General features: G+C 43.1%; 1 protein-coding gene across 2 annotated transcripts in view; it reads right to left on the bottom strand.

The window, feature by feature from the left end:
• LOC147706445 (uncharacterized) overlaps positions 1-15,315 on the bottom strand; it is a 151,898-nt gene extending 136,583 nt beyond the window's left edge. For both annotated transcript variants that reach the window (XM_086929083.1, XM_086929082.1), the window contains exons 1-2: positions 15,197-15,315; positions 4,952-5,074 (exon numbers count right to left, since the gene is read on the bottom strand). In XM_086929083.1, coding sequence (XP_086785209.1) covers positions 4,952-5,074; positions 15,197-15,269 — 196 coding nt within the window. In that variant the 5' untranslated portion in view covers positions 15,270-15,315. The remainder of the gene's footprint in view (positions 1-4,951; positions 5,075-15,196) is intronic.
• Positions 15,316-19,691: the final 4,376 nt, after the last annotated feature.

The raw sequence follows: 19,691 nt of genomic DNA on the forward strand, positions 1-19,691 counted from the left end.
TGCCCTGTATATACCTGATTGTATTGTCCACCTTTAGTGTTCCTTGTTCCAGTCCTCTGGAAATGGAAAACATTTTATCCAGCAGCCAGGAATGTTCTTCCTGGTCATTCCTACACCCTTGGATCCTCTGGCAGACTTCTAAGCTAGGAGTCTTTCCAGTCAGGGCTCCTACAGGGCCAAGTCCTTTGTGGTCATCTAGGCCCTCTTGGAGTGTGGTATACTTCAGCTTTTTGTTTTCCTGGAACAGGCAAACAGGAGGTCAGCCACTATACCCGGAGATCATTTCCAGACTCTGGGTGTCAGCAGGAGACAGAAATATTTGAGCCTTCCTTCTTCAAACAAGGCCTTTTTTCTTCGGTGTACTATTAAAGAGGTCCAAGAATGTTCTGGGGAGGTGGTGGTGAGGTGCCAGTCTTATCATGTGCTCTACTATGTGATTTCAGATATTTTCCACACAATCCTGTCTATGTTCTCACCCTATGTCTACCTCCTTTTGCAGCACTTCCTGTCTGCTTTGCTATGAAAATCAACAGATGCACTAAATAAGAAATGGTTAACCTCTTCCTGCATCAGAAATGGCTCTGGATCTTCCTGCATCACTCTTCTATTTAGAAGCAGTTTCCTTTCTCTGTCAGGGCCAAGAACTGATTCAAGCTGCTGGAATTGGAGCAAGAGGTCCAGGAGAGCCCTGATCATGAAAGGGAGAAGACCCTGTCCGTCCCGCTTGGCATATCCAAATCAAAAGAGGTAGTGCGAAGGGTGTCCTTTGTTGTACCAAGTGCTCCTGTCCCCATCCCAAAGGGATCCCTGTTATGAGGCCAGTTGTTGACAACACCTCTGTTTTCCCAAGCCAAGAGGCCAAGCCATTGTCATCTAGAGAGTAAGGTTGTTACCGCCAGCCAAGAGTGGCAAAACCAGGTTGAGATCATGTTTTGCTCATGCAGCACAAAGCACATTTTTACAAAGTAACTATTTTACTAAAGTTATCAAAATCTGATTCCCCCATTAAATTAGATTTTTAAAAATGAGTAAAAAAATAGCTTTGATTGACCTTTCTAGCACTTCCTCAGCGAAGATACATTTTGAGGATCTTAATACCTAGGATTGTTCATGGAGAATCTTATTAATCTATACAGTGAAAACAGCTTTAGGATATAGGCAGGGATAAGACTCAGGGGTGGCTTAACTGATGCTGAAGCTGCAACACACATGAGTCATGAGGCTATTTAAGAAATGACTTGTCTCATTAGGAGGGTAGCAGTGGTCAGCCTGGAAATACTCCAGAAAAGGGGTCTTGATATTATTCTCCACCTGGGCCATGTCGTCAGTAAAGTCGACACCGTCTTCTTCTTCTTGTCTGATTTATCGAAATACGCAAGTGTAGTCTCTCAATCTGAAACATGACAAATAAAGTCTCCCTGTCCTCATGTTCTGTACTAGAGACTTAATATAAAAGGAAATTGCATTTATCTTGCTTTACTACTGCTAGTCAGTATTTTGGAGTTGCAGTGTTTTCACAACGTCCAGTACTTGGTCCAGTACTTGGTCCATTTTTTTCTGCACCTGAGTTTTCCTTCAGTCCTCCCTGCTATATCTGTCAATGTTTTTTTCTATTTCTATTTCATTTTAGTTTTATTTCCATTGCGCCGTCTCCACTATTATTTCCTGAATACACTTCTATCCTCACTAACCTCACTAAGGGTGGTTGGTCTCTACCCTTATTTTATCTGAACTGCTTCAGTCTACTACTATTCCTGGGCATGAAGTTTTGTCACTTTAACAGTTCAGCCTCTGCAGATTCTGAGCTATACGCTAGAGCTGACCCGGGGACTCTTTTCTTGCCAGGGTCTTTTCTGTTCTGTTCTCTTTGCAAGCAGAGTTCCAGGCTCAGGGCTCCTACTCACATCTGTCCATTCATCCGGGTAGATATTTAGCTACTGTGTGGGTGCACTATTCCAAATATATAGTGTGCCATTCTGTTTACTAAAGTAAGCACCCAAGGCATACTTTATAGAAATAAAAAGATTAAATAGATTTACCCGCATGATAAATGCACTTTTTGTTCCCACGTGTCACTGGGGTGCTTTAAATTTGACGCCCAGTAGGAACACACAGGTGCTCCACGCAGCCATATGTTTTTGTCATATATGTGGGTGGTGTAAACACACATTGCAGAGCAAATATGACATTTGACTTTCATGTCACTGGGGCACCTTCTGCGCAATCTACCACAGGCTTACAGCAAAGTTAAATAGATCAATTGTGTGAAACCAATTTTACTAGAACCATTTTAGAGGTAGAGCTTACACACAGTAGTACTGAATGGCCAGGGTGTTGGCCTTGTTAATTCAAATGAACTCATACTATGGACTATTGTTGTTACACCGGAGCTGACTCTTGCCACTAGAAAATCCTAGTCATAATGATTATTCATGCTGCAATAGTTTGTCATAATGTATACTGATGATGTATCTCTTTGTGATTTTAGATGTGTTTGTTTCACACCACTTGTCCATCCTCGCCCTGATGACGGTGTGGCCCCGGCTGGGGCCAGACACCCAAACGCGTATTGGCGTTTAAATTGTTTCGGGTAGCTGGATTGTAACTACCCCTACCATCAGGATGATATATGAGAACATATCATCCAACCATCCTGTGGCAGTTTCACCATCTTGATGTACTTGTTGATGCTATGATATTGTCTGTTGTATAGAAAGAATGTATGTGCTAATCTGAATGTATGCTAGTGTGGCTGTTTGTTTCGATAGAGGTGTGTGGGACATTGTATATGTATAGATTTATTGTTGAGCATTATCTTGGTATGCATTTATTTTGCAAAAGTTTGATAAATTGGTCTTGATAATATAAAAATAAAAATGAAAAACAATTTAGCTAAAATAATTTAATTGCTGGATCATTTAATATTTGCAATTGTCAGTGCCGGTGTTGTTGTGCTATTATCGGGACCCTCTCCCTAGAATTATTTAGGCAGGTAACCTCTATATCTTGGCTGGGGTGAGCAAGCAGAAAAGACAACTTTGATACACACACATTGCGGTCTGTCAAGCTCTGTTTCTGTAAGTGTTTTCTTGATATAGTTTGAAAGGTGTTCAGTAATGGTTTTAGTGGTGGTCTGAGGGCATGGCAGTACCACGCGATCGCCTAGGGTACCAGCAGCACAGGACGTCATTCACTGTCCATGATCCACCAAATGCCACTTGTCAATATCCTTGTACTTGTCCATGGAGGCATCCTGCAGTAGAAAGAAAATAGGCCTCTGTGTGCATATCGAACAGACAGTGTTTGCGATGTGGCTAGGATCAATTCTGAATGAAAGAAATGTTGTCTGTAAAGTGGTCCAGGTTAATGATTTGAGGAAAGATGAACCTGTAAATTGACTTCTGATCTAATTTTAATGATTGGGATCAATCTTAGGAAGTCCTTTAAGGCATTGTTCATATGACTACTTTAAATTGTCTGTGGCTATGCAGTAGAAGGTAAAACACATCCTGAAATGCATTAGCACTCTTTGCAACCCCTCAAAGAGACTTATGGGCCGTGAGCAGCTTCAATCTCAGGTAAGGAGCGCGATGAAGAAGGTTACTAGCCACTTTGTGACACACGTTTGTGTTTGTCTCAGTTTTGGTAACCTGCACCTGTGCAAACGCGACCACATCAGACCCCACCCAAAGCCCGTCACTGTCTTCTGGAGGAAGGAAAAATTAAGGTTACGGTACTCGCCATTGTCCACAAAAAGTAGTGCATGAGAGGTTAAGCATATTGTAGCCCCCCATTATTACAAACGGTAGCCCCCAGTTGTCGGCTAATCAAGAACGTCTTTTCCCTTCCCCACCCAAAGATCCTTCAAACATCAAACCACTCAGAGAGGTGGATCCTAATGAGTTCAATGTTCTTGGATGAGGAAAGTCCTGAACCCAAACCTGAGAGCTTCACCCGACTACACAAGGCTCAGACAACAGCTGCAAACAGAACTTCTCAAAGTTGTATAGAACCATGCTATGGGCAGGATAGAGCTTATGGCAGAAGGAAATTGGCCAAGGATCTACCTTACTGGTCCAATACTAATGAGTCTCCCAAGCCACCAAAGCCGGCTTTCACCTTCTAGACTATCGGTGCTCTACAGGTGAAGTAGGCAGGCAGAACTTTACAAGAGACATGAATAAATAAATAAAGTCATGGGTGGGAGGGGCAGTTTGCAGATAAGACAATATGGCCATATGTAGGAAGCCAAATACCATTTGGTTGGTAATTTGGTAAATTTCACCGTTACCGACGGGTATTTAGGGATTTGAGATGTAGGAGGCTGCAAATAAGGAATCAGTAATTTACTGATTCGTTATTTCAAGGAATCGGTAAAATACTGGTTCCTTATGTAGAGGAATCAGTAAATTACCGATTCCTAAAGCCTATGTAGGTAGTACTCAAGTGAGTACATTTTAGCGTTAAGGATTCGTTATTTACCACCAACTATATGTTGGTGGTAAATACCGAATACCTTTGAAAAAGCAATTTTTTGGCTTTTCTCAGTGTCATGTGGCACATTAGGGCATGTATGTGCGCCACATGTGCACACATGCACGATTCAGGGGTGCAACAGGGCGTCAATGTGACCCTTGAATATGTTCCCCCTATTACCGATTCGGTATTTACTGAATCGGTAATAGTGAATGGCTTGCCATTCATTCCTATGGGCCTCCAGGCCCATAGGAATGAATGGGAATTACCGAATCGGTAAATACCGATTCAGTAATACCGAATATTGCCGAATTGGTAAAATGTACCGAATTTTTACCTGCATACTATTTACCGATTATGAAATACCGTATCGGTAAAATTCGGTATTTAAGAATCGGTAAATAGAGATTACCTACATGTGGCCCTATATCCAAAGACTTCTGAGACAACAATTTTATGAAACGTAATGACTTACCATCACAGACAGAGCAAGCCCGGCAATTAACCATATGGTTTCTGTGGTCCATATATTCATTGTCTCTGCATGGATGACAGACCGTCTCTTCTGCAGCCGTGCAGTCCTTCTGCATGTACTCCCCTAAAAAACAAAAAAGTAAAAACCTAAAATAGTCAACGAGGGGCCCTGAGCAGTGTGTTGACTCTATGAAAATCAGTGAATGTGAGCTATATAACATGAACACTAAAGAAACCCCACCAATGGCTAGCAAGTCCTTTCAAAGGTCACAAGAGTATGTCCAATATTAATAAATATCTTGGCACACAACAAATCTGGCACTATCCCGGCTGGAGGCGGTTGAGAGAAAAGATGCTATTAACTGGAAAGCAGCAACTGCGCAACTGATCTGTGCAGCCCAGAATGGACACAGACTAGTCCCACATATTTTACTTTAAAGGTGAAAGAAGCTACAAATAATCAACAATTATTTGTACTTGATCAGTCAAACTATTATATGGGATAAAGTACTTTCCAACGGACGCCCCCTCCCTTGCTGGAAGGAAAATTCCCCTCCTCATGTTCGCGGACGACACTCTTATTATTTCTAAAACGAGGCAGGGCCTCCAGTCCGCGCTGGCCCGTTTTGAGTGTTTCTGTAGCGAGCATGAGTTAGAGGTGAATGTTTGCAAGACCAAATTTATGGTTCTGAGAGGCCCCAAGGCTGTTAAGGCCAAGTGGTCGATGAGCGGAGCCATTTTGGATCAAACTGAGGTTTTTACATATTTGGGTGTCACATTAAGTGAGAACTTGAGCTGGAAACCCCAATTGGATCTTATGACCCTGAAACATGCTCAACTTGGGGGAGCCTTATTGAAGGAGCACGCAAAATCTCTCACTAAACCTCTGGCACCGTTGGTAAAAATCTATGGCTCCAAGATAATTCCTGCAATTATCTACGGTGCAGAACTGTGGGGGTATAGTGATTTATCCACTCTGAGGGTGGCTCAGAATAGGTTCCTCAGAATGGCAACTGGTCTCCCACAATCAACACCTTGCTTACCCCTGCAGCTTGATTTAGGTGTTAAATCTATCGAGGACATGGTACGGTATAGACCACTGGCGTTCTGGCGTCGTCTGTGGACTACACCCCAATTATCCCTGTTTGCTGAGGCCATCGTTGAGGTGAGGGGGCTCGAAGGGGCCCATAGGGTACCCTGGTTCTCTCATCTCAGGATGCTTTTGAAAAATCTGAGCCTGGAGGCACTATGGGTTGATCCAGCACGTGCTACCTTTCCATCAAAAAAGGCACTCAAAGATATTTATTGGCACTGGATCGCTGAGAGGAGATCCACCATGGTTGTTGGTCCTACCATGTCACTGGAATTTTTGGTTGTTAAGGATGTCCCTAAATACGAAGCTTACTGGGACTTAATAACCAAGCCAAATGATCGTAAACTGTATCATCAATTACGAGTAGGCTCGTTACCCGTGCGGGGGCTTACGCACTCCTGGTCGACTGGTGGCAGCGATAAGTGTCCTTTCTGTGTAACAGCAGTAGAGAATATTGAACACTTTTTCTTCTGCTGCCCTATGTACTCGTTACCCAGAAAAGTTTGGCTTTTACCAGTTTGCCGCTTATTAGGTACTAGATCTGCTGTTGCAGCGACTAGGATTCTAAAAACTGATACTTCTGCCCCTATCGCCATTGGTGTAGCAAAATTCGTGAGTTGGGCTTGGTCACTCCGCATTTGCAACCTTGGTAAATGAAGTTCCCATTGTATTTGTTTTTATGAGTTTTTAGTTGCAACTTAGTATTGCTCTTATGTAGTCAGGGGTCCTTTGTACATCATTATCTAAATGTAATACTTTTTTTACCATGGTTTTAAAATGTAACGTATTTATTATCTTATATGTAAAATTGTATGAATTGTCTTTTTATGTATTTTGTCTTTTATGATGCAAATCGGATAAAGACCTCTTGACTGACTGGATAAAGTACTCCCTTACTGTACATTATTAAAATGATATTGGATGGCTTCAAGGAGTGCTGCGGCAGTGCAGGGAAATGAGGTAGAAGGTATTTTTATTTAAAAGTAAACTGACCTCCGAGGCAATTTGCAATATCCATAAATAATGGGGTATTTTATTCCTCATATTATGTGATAACACACAACATCACCCTTCCCAAAACCTTCTTTAAAATTCTTGGTCTTTTGCTCTGTTATAGAAAGACATCCATTCGGCCTCAAGTATGTTTACTTAATGTGGACTCTTAAAGTAAACATGTCAATCAATGTGAGGCCTGTGGCTTGGTGCAAACCCATCTGGTAAGCAGGTTAATATACGCCCCTTTCCAGCTACTGTGAGTTAGGAGGTGTGGTAACCTGTAGATAAAGTCCTTCTATTTTGTGGTCAACCTCAGCATTGTAATACAGAATCATGCACAAGTGCCTCTTTATCTGATAATGAAAGTGAATTTTCAAAGAAAAGATCAGAAGAAAGATCTGAAAAGCTATCTCTCTCTGTTAGTATAAGCCCAAGAGGTAATTCTGTTCAGTGAGTGTCTTTTAGATTGTCTGCTGCTTTTGGCAGAAGGCTTTGTGATATCGTAAATCATCAGTGATAACTTACTACAGTAGAGAAACTAAACAATGTTCTTATTACATATGAGTTATGATGTCACAACTAGTGTGTGATAAGGAAATTATATTAAAAGGGTTCTTACAAATATTGCAGGGTTCTTTGTATTATTGCATGTCAAATTTTAACATGCAACTAGCATAAAATAAAATTATTTAAATAAAGCAATTGAACTGTTAAGCATTCATGCAATTAGTAGTATGGACCGGGCTTACAATACAAAAAGAACAATTGATGAACAGAATGCAGAACAATGTCATACATTCACCCCAATACAGAGATTTGGGCCTAAATCCATCGTTTTTATGCTCCCCATGCCATTCCAGTTTGGACCCAGCCATATGCAAATCAGTCTTGACCCTGCGGCCAATGGAAACGGTCCAGCCCGAACTGCCAGGCCAGGTCCTCCCTGGACTGGAAACAAACATCCTAGGACCGGCTTCAGGCTTTCAGCCCTCATCAGCCAGGATAGCTTGACTCCAGTGGCATGGAGAGCACGGGACTCACGTCTGAGCATACCCATCCCACTCGGGGTGACAAATGCAAAAAGAACAATTGATGGACAAAATGCAGAACAATGTCATACAATGCGGCAGATTTACACCTGTCCAGTGTCGACAAAAGGATCCATATTGGGCCTAAATGCCTGACTGGTGCCTGATTGTACACCACTGTCTGCAAACAGTTACACAGGAGTAAACTCGACACAGTGGGTGGGGGATGGGCGGGTCTAGGCGTGGTTTGTCATGTGACCTGTGAGTGTGTTGGCATTCACGAAACACCCCTCCCACCCTGGAAATGGTCACAGGTTTGCTCCCACAAAAGGCTGGTTGAGTCTCTTTCCAGAAAGGCATTGTGGAGGGAACCTCCTTAGAATGTGTTGGGGCTTTGAGAGAGGTTATTCCATGAACAAAAATATTTTGCCCGCACAGAAATAAAAGAAAAAGTTAAAAAGCGTGCACTTCTGGACTGACTTTCCTCAATGTAGAAGTGTCCTGTGCGTTCCCACAATGGGGGACGTGACATTCCTGAGAATGCACGTGCAAGCATGCGGCTGCACGACTTTTCAGCAACGCCACTGGCAATGCTGGTGAACTCAAAAAGTAGTAAATCCGTACTCGTCGTAGGAGCACTCCTACGGGGGTGGTTTACTACTCTTTTCGTGAGTCGGCCTTTTCTGTTTTATAGGGGATTTCTACAAAAAGTGACAGATAATTAGCTATGAAGCCCTAGAAATGGTGAATTTGTTTCAATGAGTGACTGATCAAATTATTTTTTCAAAGCACCTCCCTGCATCTCCCCTTATCTGCCTTTCGAAATAAAACAAAATTCTCTCACCAATCACTCTGGGCCTTTCCACCCTCTTCCAGCTCTTCTGAAATTGTGACGTTATTCACAAACTCCTTCCCAGTGTTAAACTAAAAGAATTATATGAAGCAAGGTATAGATCTTGGAGTAAGAAAAAAACAAAAAATGATACCTTGGCCTTATATCTCTTGTGTCTTTCAACAAATCGCCTCAAAGACCAGGGTTTTCCTCCTGGGCTCCACAAGTCATCATTCCTCGCGTGTGACCTATTTTACCCCGATTCCGCTTGCCTCGTAGGTTTTTAAAGCTTTTGTTAAAAACATTTTAAATATAAGTCGCCCTTTTTGCATTTTTTGGGGTCTCATCTCAGCTTCTCACGTACCACCTCCACTCCCCACTCATGGTACATTCCATTCACACCCATCTGAATGCCAAGGACAGCTTGATGGCTTTACCCTGAAAGAGCACTTAACTGCACATGCCCTTCAAAATGTGTTTGCATTTTCTTTATTGTACTTGCTCAGCTCACTGTTTACAATTCACATCTTTAGTTTTTTTTTCTTATCTCATTTCCTGTTTTTGTCAACTGTATTTTTTTTATCTTCTCACTCTGTTTTCATTGCTGCTATCAATTCAACTGTATTTTCATTATCTCCATTACCTCCTCCTGTTTTTCCCATCAGAGCAGATTCTGTCGTTGAGTCCTTCTTTGTTTACATGGCTCTGCTATGCTTCACACTGGAGGCACTTGGCAACCTGAGTCAAAACGTACAAAGACAGCCAACAGAGGGGCTAAAAGCGTAAACAAAACTACCATGCGTCCATGAGACGAACTCCCCTGCAAGCCATCAGAGGGACTGAAAACCTCACCTCAAACCAATCTGGCAGTCATGAGAAGGACAAAACACCTCAGGCAAGTCTGCCCTGCAACAGCTGTATGAGGGAAAATCACTATAAACAAACTGACCTGCCAGCCACCAGAGAGATTAAATAACTTCAGCCAAAACATACCCGGCAGAGAAAATAACTACAAATGCAAACCTGGGGGCATATTTACTAGGACGGCGATAAATAAACGCAAAGCGCGCTTAGCGCTTGCTTATTTATCGCCATCTATCGCAGGGATTTATTGCCCTGGTAACGTGTTATTAACAACGCGTTACTCCAGGGCGATAATATTCCAGGGAAATGGGCCAACAGCGATGTTTCCCCCAAAACGGAGATAGCCTTGGTGATACGACCTTGTGGTTGTATCACCATAATCCACCTCCCATGTTAGCTAAGCCTTTTTTTTATGTTTGAAAAGCTTTATTGAGCAAATTGTTAATACATAGAGATACCAGCAATACAAAAGATAGATTCAAACACAGTATTAAAATAGTGACTAAGCTGATAAAAGCATTTTGTGAATGTTAGCTATGCCTTGGTCAGGATTTTAACAGACGTTAAATTCCTGTGTTAAGGCATAGTTAACGGGATTTAAAATATCTCTACCCCTTGTTGATGATATCACAAAGCTGGGGTAGGGATATTTTCCCATGGTGTTTTGTTCGGCACGCCTCCTTCGCATCTCATTAGAGATGCAAAGCGAGGCGTGAACAAAACGGGAGCTGAATCAAGGAAACACGCGCTAGCGTGTCTTTGCAAATAATGAGATATAATTATCGCTGCTTTTCGCCAAAAAACGGACGCTAAAGCAGCGATAATTATATCTTCAGCCCTTGATGATATGCCCCCTGTTCTGGCAGCCATAAAAGGGAGCAAATGACTCAAGGCAAACCCTTCCATGCCACCACAAGAGAGACTCAAACTCTGCTAAGAAAATCTACCAAAGCAGGCACTGGAAGCAGTGAACATTATTGATGAAAATCAACCACAGCTGTCACCGGAATTACTGAACAACTACTAAATACTAAACACCTACAAGCCATTAGAGAACTAAACAAGTTCATTCAAAAACGAGTGACGGAGGGAATGGAAGCAGTCAGTAGCCACGTTGAAAGCCACCGAGAGGGTGCTACTGGCAACAGGCAAGGACTTCCCTAGCCCGAAGAGAGGCTGAAATACTACAAGCAAGCACTACATCAGCAGCAAGCAAGGGGTCAAACAACTATAATGTAAAACTCATCTAAGAGCCGTGGGAAGTACTAAACTACCACAGGAATAGTACCCCGTGAACACCCGAAGGACTGAAACGACTAAGCAAGTTCATTATTTGTCGAAGCTAATAAGTCTCAGCGGGGCACAAGTCCTAAAAAAAGAAGTGGGGGGACTAACCTAATTAATCAGTATGCAAGTGGCATCATGGCACGTGAGGCGCGTGACATAACAGCGCGTGACATGACAGGTAGTGACATCACAGGAAATTACATCAGATCTTAAGCCCTCACATATATGTTTAGCTGGTCTATCATGAGTACATTTGAGCACATTTCGAGTATACTTGCAAACCCTCCCGATTTAAGCAGAAGATTCACACTTTTGTAACCTTCCCATAAACCAATGTTGCCTTTTGTCAGCGTAAAGTTTTGTCTACCCATAGTGCTTTAAAAGAAAAAATAGTGATATTTAAATTATTAAAAATGCCTCCTTAGGGGTAGTTTGTGCTGTATAATTGATATTTATTTTGTGAAAATACAAGGAAAGATCAACACATCTGACTTCTTACAGTGCATGATTACCTCCTAATCAGAGCCTGAACAAAGTGAAAAGCTGCCTCTCTTAAGTATGTGTGAAGTACTAACAAGGTGGGAGCCTTTGTTTCCCCTCTGCTGCATTAGCTTCTAGGTGTGAGGGTCCTGACTGCTGCCAGCCAGTAAACTTGAACAAAAGTAGGCCAGATGACCCTCAGATCCAGCTAAGTTATGGGCACAGCAGGAGTCAGAAATAAGAGAGCCCCATCCCGTCCCCACATGCACCCTGTTGCTGATAGTAAGCATCAGGACTGGACTCGCCATAGCGGGCATCGGGCGTTTCCCCAGTAGGCAGCTAGGGTAGGGGCCGGTTTTGGGCCCCTGTGCCATTTTTTTACCGGGGGTCGTCAATATCGGCCCCCTGTAACAAAATCGGCTGAAACCGCTCCTCGCAAACTGATCAGCTGCACTCCCCCTCACACAAGGGGGGGTCAGCTGAGCAGTTTGCCAGGGCCGGTTACTGTTCCCAGTCCGGCCCTGGAAAGCATACAACAAGGTGCAGGCGCTGCTGAATGTGCCCCGGTGTTTGGAAATTACATCAGGACGAATTCAGGATCTTTTTCAGTGGGGCCCAACTTTTTGGCAGGGTGGACGGCATCCACCCTGTGAAAAAAGTGGGCGGACGCTGTCCACCTGCGTGTACCCGTCCTCTTCACCCCGACTGGTGCCCTGAGTCTCAGCTGTGGAAGATAATACCATTGTCCATGCTTTTTATGACTGGCTTGAGGGCACAGCTGTGCCCAGGTGTTATCTGATTAACCTAAAAACAGGCTTTCGGGAGAACTATAGAGGGAGAGCCTTTGGTCCCTCCTACACGTTGGTGGATGTAAGTACAGCCTTTGATTGGGCAGACGTTGTATGCTTTCATCAAAAGAGCGCTTGGTTTATCCTAGATGACTGTTGTCGCAGCCATCTTTATAAGCATTTTATTTTAACTAATCACGCTCAAAGATGGCCCTGGTTGTGGGCGAATCTGGGGAGGTCATCTTTATAAAGGATTTGTTAAAATATAGGAAATGTAGTTTCTCAGATGTCTGCATGCACACATGGAATGGAATGATTTTTTATAGAGCGCGGTAGCTACCCGGAGGCGAATATCTCAGAATAGTTCAAAAACAATCTTCAGATGTCCGCTGCCGACATTGTGATGGGTGGCCACAAAGCCAGCAAACAGATGCTGGGTGAGGATGAAAAAGAGAGGGTTGCGAAAGGAGAATGCTGAGAAAGTATGGGGAAGCCGGGAGAGAGAGAGAGACAGGCAGAGAAAACAGTTCTTCACATGCAGCTCAATGCAAGGTCTGAGGTCAGCAGGGTAGAAATGAATCATCCAATCAAAATACTGTGAGACCAAAATGCTCTGGGGTGGTGTAAACACAAGAACAGGAAGGAAAGCTACAGTACTTAATTTGTAAAAAGTAATAAAAAGTGCCAGGGCCCTCATCAGGAGGTCTCTTCCGCCCGCACTGTCCATTGCCACCCTCAGCGCTGCGAACTACTTCACCTAACTAACCACATGAAGCACTTCACAACCTGGGTCAAAATGTACAAAGACACCCAACAGAGGAGCTACAAACTTTAACAAAACTGCCATGCATCCAACACAACTACTAACCATCACACTCCTACAGTTGTGGCAATTCTGACTATTCCAGACCTCCAAAGTTGTAAGAATTGCTTTGCAGCAGCCATTAATCTTTTTAATGCATATTGAATTAATAAACAACTTGTGTTGTCTCCGTCAATAAATTAGCTAAACAGTGCCACCATGTGGCAGACTCTCATAAGTGTCGGTGTTGAATATTAAGTGTTGGTACCGAGCAGTGGAAACCACCAGCTCAAAGTAAGCACTGGGAAGCTATTGAATTAGAAACAGGATGTTGTGATAGACACAAAGCCATCCAATCATGTGTATTAGACACAATTGGTCTCAAAAAGAACATTGTTCTCTGCTTCAGATAGCTAGAGCTATCTGCAGCTGGGACCTCAACAGTAACTTTTATGATGTAACTAGGCCAGGCAACAATTACCCAGGCTGCAATCAGAAGAGGTGCAAGCCCTCCCTAGCAAGAAACAGTGGTAATAATATGCTTCTGTCTATCGTGCAAGAGTACAAGACATTGAATGTTTTATTTCCATATACTACATTGTAATTGCTTTTATACAGCACACGTGCAATGGGCTAAGGGTGGAGCAGACACAATCAGTGCTTAATTTGAGCCGGTGTTTTCCAGTGCTCAGCACCGGCACTTAATTGTTAACACTGCACTTAAGACAGTCTGCAACATGGTGGCGCTGCTTATCTAATTTAGAGATGAGCAGAACAGCAGTTGTTTATAACTGCATTATACATTAAAAATGGAATTATCTGAACTGTCACACTTGCAGGCAAGAGAGATGGTTAGTAGCTGTTTTGGGAGCGATAACAGGGGCGATGGGTGGCCTCCTGCTCAGGGCCATGGCACCTATTATTTTGCAAATTAAGCACTGAACACAATATGATAAACCACTCTTTCAGTACAACAGTGTTAGGACTGCAAGGATTTCTTTGACTTTATTACAAAATGCTAAATTTGAAAACATTTGTTACAGACTTTTTTACATTTGTAAAAGTCTTCTGAATATATTAAAATGTGTTTTAACTGAGTTGTGTGGAAATAAGTCTATTAACAGTAAGAAAAAGAATACTAAAACCAGATCACTTCACACAAACCAGGCTCCGAAGAGATACTTGGGGTAGAGACAAAAGCCAATGACGAGCTCAAAAAGTGGATAGTTCAAAGCGGGAACTCACAACTGAAGAAGGGATGCGGCCCTCCATAGAGAAACCACAAATGCACCAATTGCACATCACTGCTTCATCGGCAAGCCGGAGCAATTTATTTGATGACACTGTGTAATGCAGATGCTCTCGTTAATTAATTAACCAATTTGTTATATGCAAGTAGCTCCACCGTGTCTCTACTAAATTTACGCCTTTTTGTGGCAGCAAACTTTAAACAAAATATCTCAGAATGGACAACCCAGTGCAGGACCTTGGTAAATGGACTATGATCAAAAGAGATGCCATAAGGGGGCGTACAGAGCTGCTCAAGGCAGTGGAGCAACACAGGCCCCTGTAGCACCCGCGGGTGTAGGGGCCCCGAGCTCCAGGGAGCCGCCTCAGCACAGTACCCTGGCCTGAGAGCTCCTGATTGAGCCCGGAAGGGGGGGGGGCTCCTCCATGTACCTTGCAGGGGGGCTCCCTCAAGTTTCATTACGCCACTGTCTCAAGCCTGTCAGCTCAAAGTAAACAACCATTTCACGCCTGTCTCTCAGAGTTCTACAATCATCACCCTGCTAAGCGCTTTGTCTCATAACATGAAAACCACAGGTCGGTGGTCATTACGCACGGCATGGAAACTCTTCCTGCATAAGATAAATAACAAAGACAACATCCTTCCAACCACACACCCCACACAGTGTAGCACGCTGCCCGTGTAGGGGCAGCGCTTAAGAGCCCCACAAAGGGGTAGTAAGCACTTTATAAATGTTGCAATACAATACAAACTAGGACAGAAATGCTGGGCTTCAGTGTGGCGCAGCAAAGGTTACCTACCACAGCTAAGAATCATTCTGACCTCACCTGCACTGCACTTCCGGCAGCACTTCTTGGGTGTTTCTGCCCAGTAGTAGTGCTCTTCGCAGGCACGCGACATGTCTGAGGCGTCCACCAGAAGCTTCACGTTTGAGGCTCTAGAAAAATGCGTCTGACATAAGGAAGGAGCTTGGGGGGTGGAAACAGCCCACTAATCAGAAGTGACGCTGTCAGTGAAGGGGCGGTACCACCAGCAGAGGGGTGGACCTGTAGAGCTGGGAGAGCTTTTTATTTTATTTTTTGCAGTTTATCTAGAGAAAACAGGACCGGAAGGTATTGGAGGCTTCACGTGAGCAGCAGTTACATTACATAAGGACACCTTCATTTTTGGTAGGCACTGGGAAGATTCAGTAATTTGCCCAGAATCACAGGATATTGAGTCAACGCCGAGACTCTAACCAGGCTCTGCAGTTCCACTTCCAAAGTCGACACCTTTGATGTTATACCACCGCAGTCTGCTCCGGGGAAGAGGATGCCAGCGCCCTGGCCTGGACTACCTCTCATCATCCAGGACACAACTGCGCAGCAGCAGCAGACAGGTAACCTCTCTCCCCCCTGTCCAGCAAGAAGATGCAGCCCTGATGAGTCGGGATATCTTTGCTTCTAAATAGTCACTATGGTGCATATGTAGGTAATTTCCATTTTGCGATTCCTAAATAGCGATTCTTAAGGAATCGCTATTTGAGAATAGCAAAATGGAATGTAGGTAAAAATTCTAATTTTTTTGCGAATCTCTAACATTCCTTAACTGCGATTAGAAAATTGCGAATTGCAATTAAGGAATGAGGGGCAGATGTATCAAGATACCATTTTGCACTTCTCAAATAGCGATTGTTAAGGAATCGCTATTTGAGAAGTGCAAAATGGTATGTATGTAGAATATCGCTATTAATTAGCGATTCCTTAGAATTCCTTAATTGCGATTAGCAAATTGCTAATCGCAATTAAGGAATAATTTCCCATTCATTTCTATGGGCCAGGAGGCCCATAGGAATGAATGTAAAATTATACTCAATTTGCGATTAGCAATTAGCTAATCGCAAATTGAGAATAATTTCAAGGGTGCAAGGGTGTCTTAAGGACACCCTGCTGCACCCCTGAATTTGATATGTGTACGCATATGGCGCACATACATGCCCTAAGGGCATGCATGAGCGTCATATGGCACCTTTAGAATTTTAAAAAAGTGCTTTTTGAAAAGAATTCGCAAGTTACCACCAACTACAAGTTGATGGTAATTTGCGAATTCTTAGTCAAAAATCGCAACTTTCAAATTTAAAATCGCAATTTGCTATTTCTTAAAAGCCTCGCAATATTAAGGAATCGCTAAATTAGCGATTCCTTAATATTGCGAGGCTTTTTGAATGATACATTCCGATTCCCGTTTTTTTTGTCGCAAACGCTGCTATTTTCCGAATCGCAGCGTTTGCGACAAAAAAAACGGATGATACATCTGCCCCTGAGTGTCCAATTCATTCCTATGGGCTAAGAGGCCCATAGGAATGAATGGGGATATATTCTCAAATTGCGATTTTCTATGAGAAAATCGCAATTTGAGAATCGCAATTCCAAGGGTGCCAGGGTGTCCAAAGGACACCTGTTGCACCCCTGGAATGTGCCTGTAAGTACATTTGGCGCACAGACATGCCCTAAGGGCATGTCTGTGCGCCACATGGCACTTTGAATTTTTTTTAAAAATGCATTTTTGAAGGAATTCGCAAAATACCATCTATTTGAAGTAGGTGGTATTTTGCGATTCCTTATGCAAAAATCACAATTTTTAAAGCACCCATACATAGGATTTAAGGAATTGCAAATTTGCGATTCCTTAAATGCTATAAACAAAATAAGGAATCGCAATTTTTCCTTATTTGCTAAGTGGCACCTGCATATCAAAACGCCATTTGCGATTCGCAAACGCCGAAATTCGCCAAATTTCGGCGTTTGCCAATCGCAAATGGCTACCTACATATGCCCCTATATGCTGTCGGAAACGCATCACTCACAACACAACTGCCCTCCGCGTGCACCGATAAAACCGCACCTAACCTCACCTGCCTTTCGTCAGCCAGAATAGAATTGCCGCATACCACCACTGACGTAAGTGGCTCTCATTAGGCAGGAAAACACCTGCCGCACAACAGACGAGAACACGCCTACCAGCTCAAACATATCAATCAGCACTGAAAGGTCATTAATAACCTTGGCAAATGAAACAAAAGAAATAGGTAGTCGTGTTCCCTAACAGGGAAATGTCCGCACATTCAATTAAATAGTTAAATCTATCAGTTTGCGTGAGAATATAATTACCATACTTAGAATATTAAACACGGGTGCTAAATTCGACATAAACACCTAATCGGTGTCGTGAGCACACCTAAATTTGCATCAAATACATGAAAACAATTTTTGGGACTAAATAATGATAAGCGGTGTGCTGTAAAAAAAAAACCTTGGCAAATGTACTGCCTCTATGCAGAACCACGTTTTATCACTTTTGTAGTAACTTTGTATCCGTTTGCGCTGGAAACTGTTTATTGGGGGATGAGATCCGCAAAGTATGCAGAAGATGGGGGTTATGTGGCAAATGTCGCCCATGCATAGTAAAGTAGCAAACCCCAGGGCCACAGACACACATATTTACGGGGCCCTGAATGTAAGTGACAGCCCTCAGTCAGAAATAGCGGTCCCTCGTGGGAAAGGATCGGTTGTGTTGGGGCTCAAAGATCCGAGTGTGGGATGGTGGGTGAAGTATTTACAAGCACCAAAGAGCAGTAGAAACAGGATTAAAACTAGTTTTGCATGTTCCCAATTTTTGACCTTTTCACATATGTGAACGTTGTCATTAAAATTATGAGTGAAAAAATATATTATTTTACAATGTACTCAATTGAGATTTTTAGACTTTTTTAATTTTTAATTTTTACTCCTTTTATTACATGAAAATTCTACCGAAATGTCTAGTTGAGGGATTGGTTTATCAGAATATTTTGCTGAAAAAGCAGCAAAAAAATCACACTTTTTCATGCAATGGGTAGTTTCCCAATGTATTTTCATGACATACTATTATTTTGCATATTCATAATTAACTGTTACTGACAAAATTTGTATCAAGCCAACAGTTTTTAAAGGAGGGGGTGGCTGGGGTTAGAAGTGCATCTAATGATCTTAAAGTCCCACACCTTAGACCTTTCCTCACTCCTTCATTGGAGCTCACCTAATCCGCTGTTTGCAACAGCACAGCCGTCGCTCAGGCTGTGCTTTCTGTGGTGTGCTGGAGACCAGGCTGCCCCTCTTATCCCTGAAGCCCTGTGGTCCTGCGGTGGCGTTACCTATAGTTTACTATATTGTTGTATTGACCTTTACCTCTCTATGCATTGACCTATGATGACAGTAAATCTTGTTTGTTTGTGCCATAGATGGTTTCATCACTAGCAGGGCCACTGGAATTAAGCAATTCTTCAGCTGTGGTTTATTCCGCATAATTATGGATTTGCTGCATTTGCTATATAATCCATCATCTGCTGCATAATCTACAGATTTTAACAAAAACAATTGTGTTTCTAGCTCTAACGGTTCCAAAGTTACTAAAACCCTGACCATATGTATGTAAAAGCTGTGGAAGGCCCTCCCTCCGCAAAGGATAACTTGTAATTTCTCTGTTGCTTGTTTCTGTATTTGGTTATTAAACTGATACAAATGAGGTGAAATATTTGCACACACAGTGTTACCATGAGTAACAATTACCAAAATAGTAAAGTAATACTATAAAAAAATGCTGCATTATGCTGCATAATTTGCCTTTTCTTGACGCTTGAGTTAGTGCTCCCCTGCCGCATAATTTGGTGCTTCTCAGCCGCATAATTCTGGTGGCCCTGATAATTTGGTCTCTGCCATGGGCGCTGTTCTCTTGGTTTGTTCCTCTTATGTGTACCGTGCCAGGTGTTGTCTTCTTTGTGAGGTCTCCACTGCCCACGGTCAGTGTTCAGGGGTAGTGGAGTACACTCACCTTTCACATCCAAGCTCAGGCTAGGGCATCTAGCATGAACTCCCTTGGAAGCATTTCAGTTTCTGTTCCTTTCTCCATCACTCAGGATGCCGCTCATTTGCAGGATCGAAGCTGTCCTGATGATGAAGGACACCAATATTTACCCCAAGCATGAACAAGCCTGCAAAACTCATCTACAGCAGGGGCGGCTCTAGGCTCATGGCGGCCCTGGGCAGGGAGCGTAGGTAGGGGGCTCCGGAAGAGTGGATCCGGGCTGGGCGGACAGGAACTAGGAGGAACGCAGGCGCGGAGGCCAGTGAAGAGGGGGGGGGGGGTCAGGGTGTTTGGAAATGGAACAGAGCCGGAGGCTTCCAAATCCCTGCCAGGGGCCGCCACGCAAATATGTATCCATCCTCAGAGGATTTTTATATTAAGGATATATATTGGCGTGGCGGTCCCTGGGGTTTGGTGGCCCTGTGCAGGTGCACAGCTTGC

The sequence above is a fragment of the Lissotriton vulgaris genome, chromosome 7 (genome assembly GCF_964263255.1).
Source record: "Lissotriton vulgaris chromosome 7, aLisVul1.2, whole genome shotgun sequence".
In the NCBI taxonomy this organism is placed as follows: Eukaryota; Metazoa; Chordata; class Amphibia; order Caudata; family Salamandridae; genus Lissotriton; species Lissotriton vulgaris.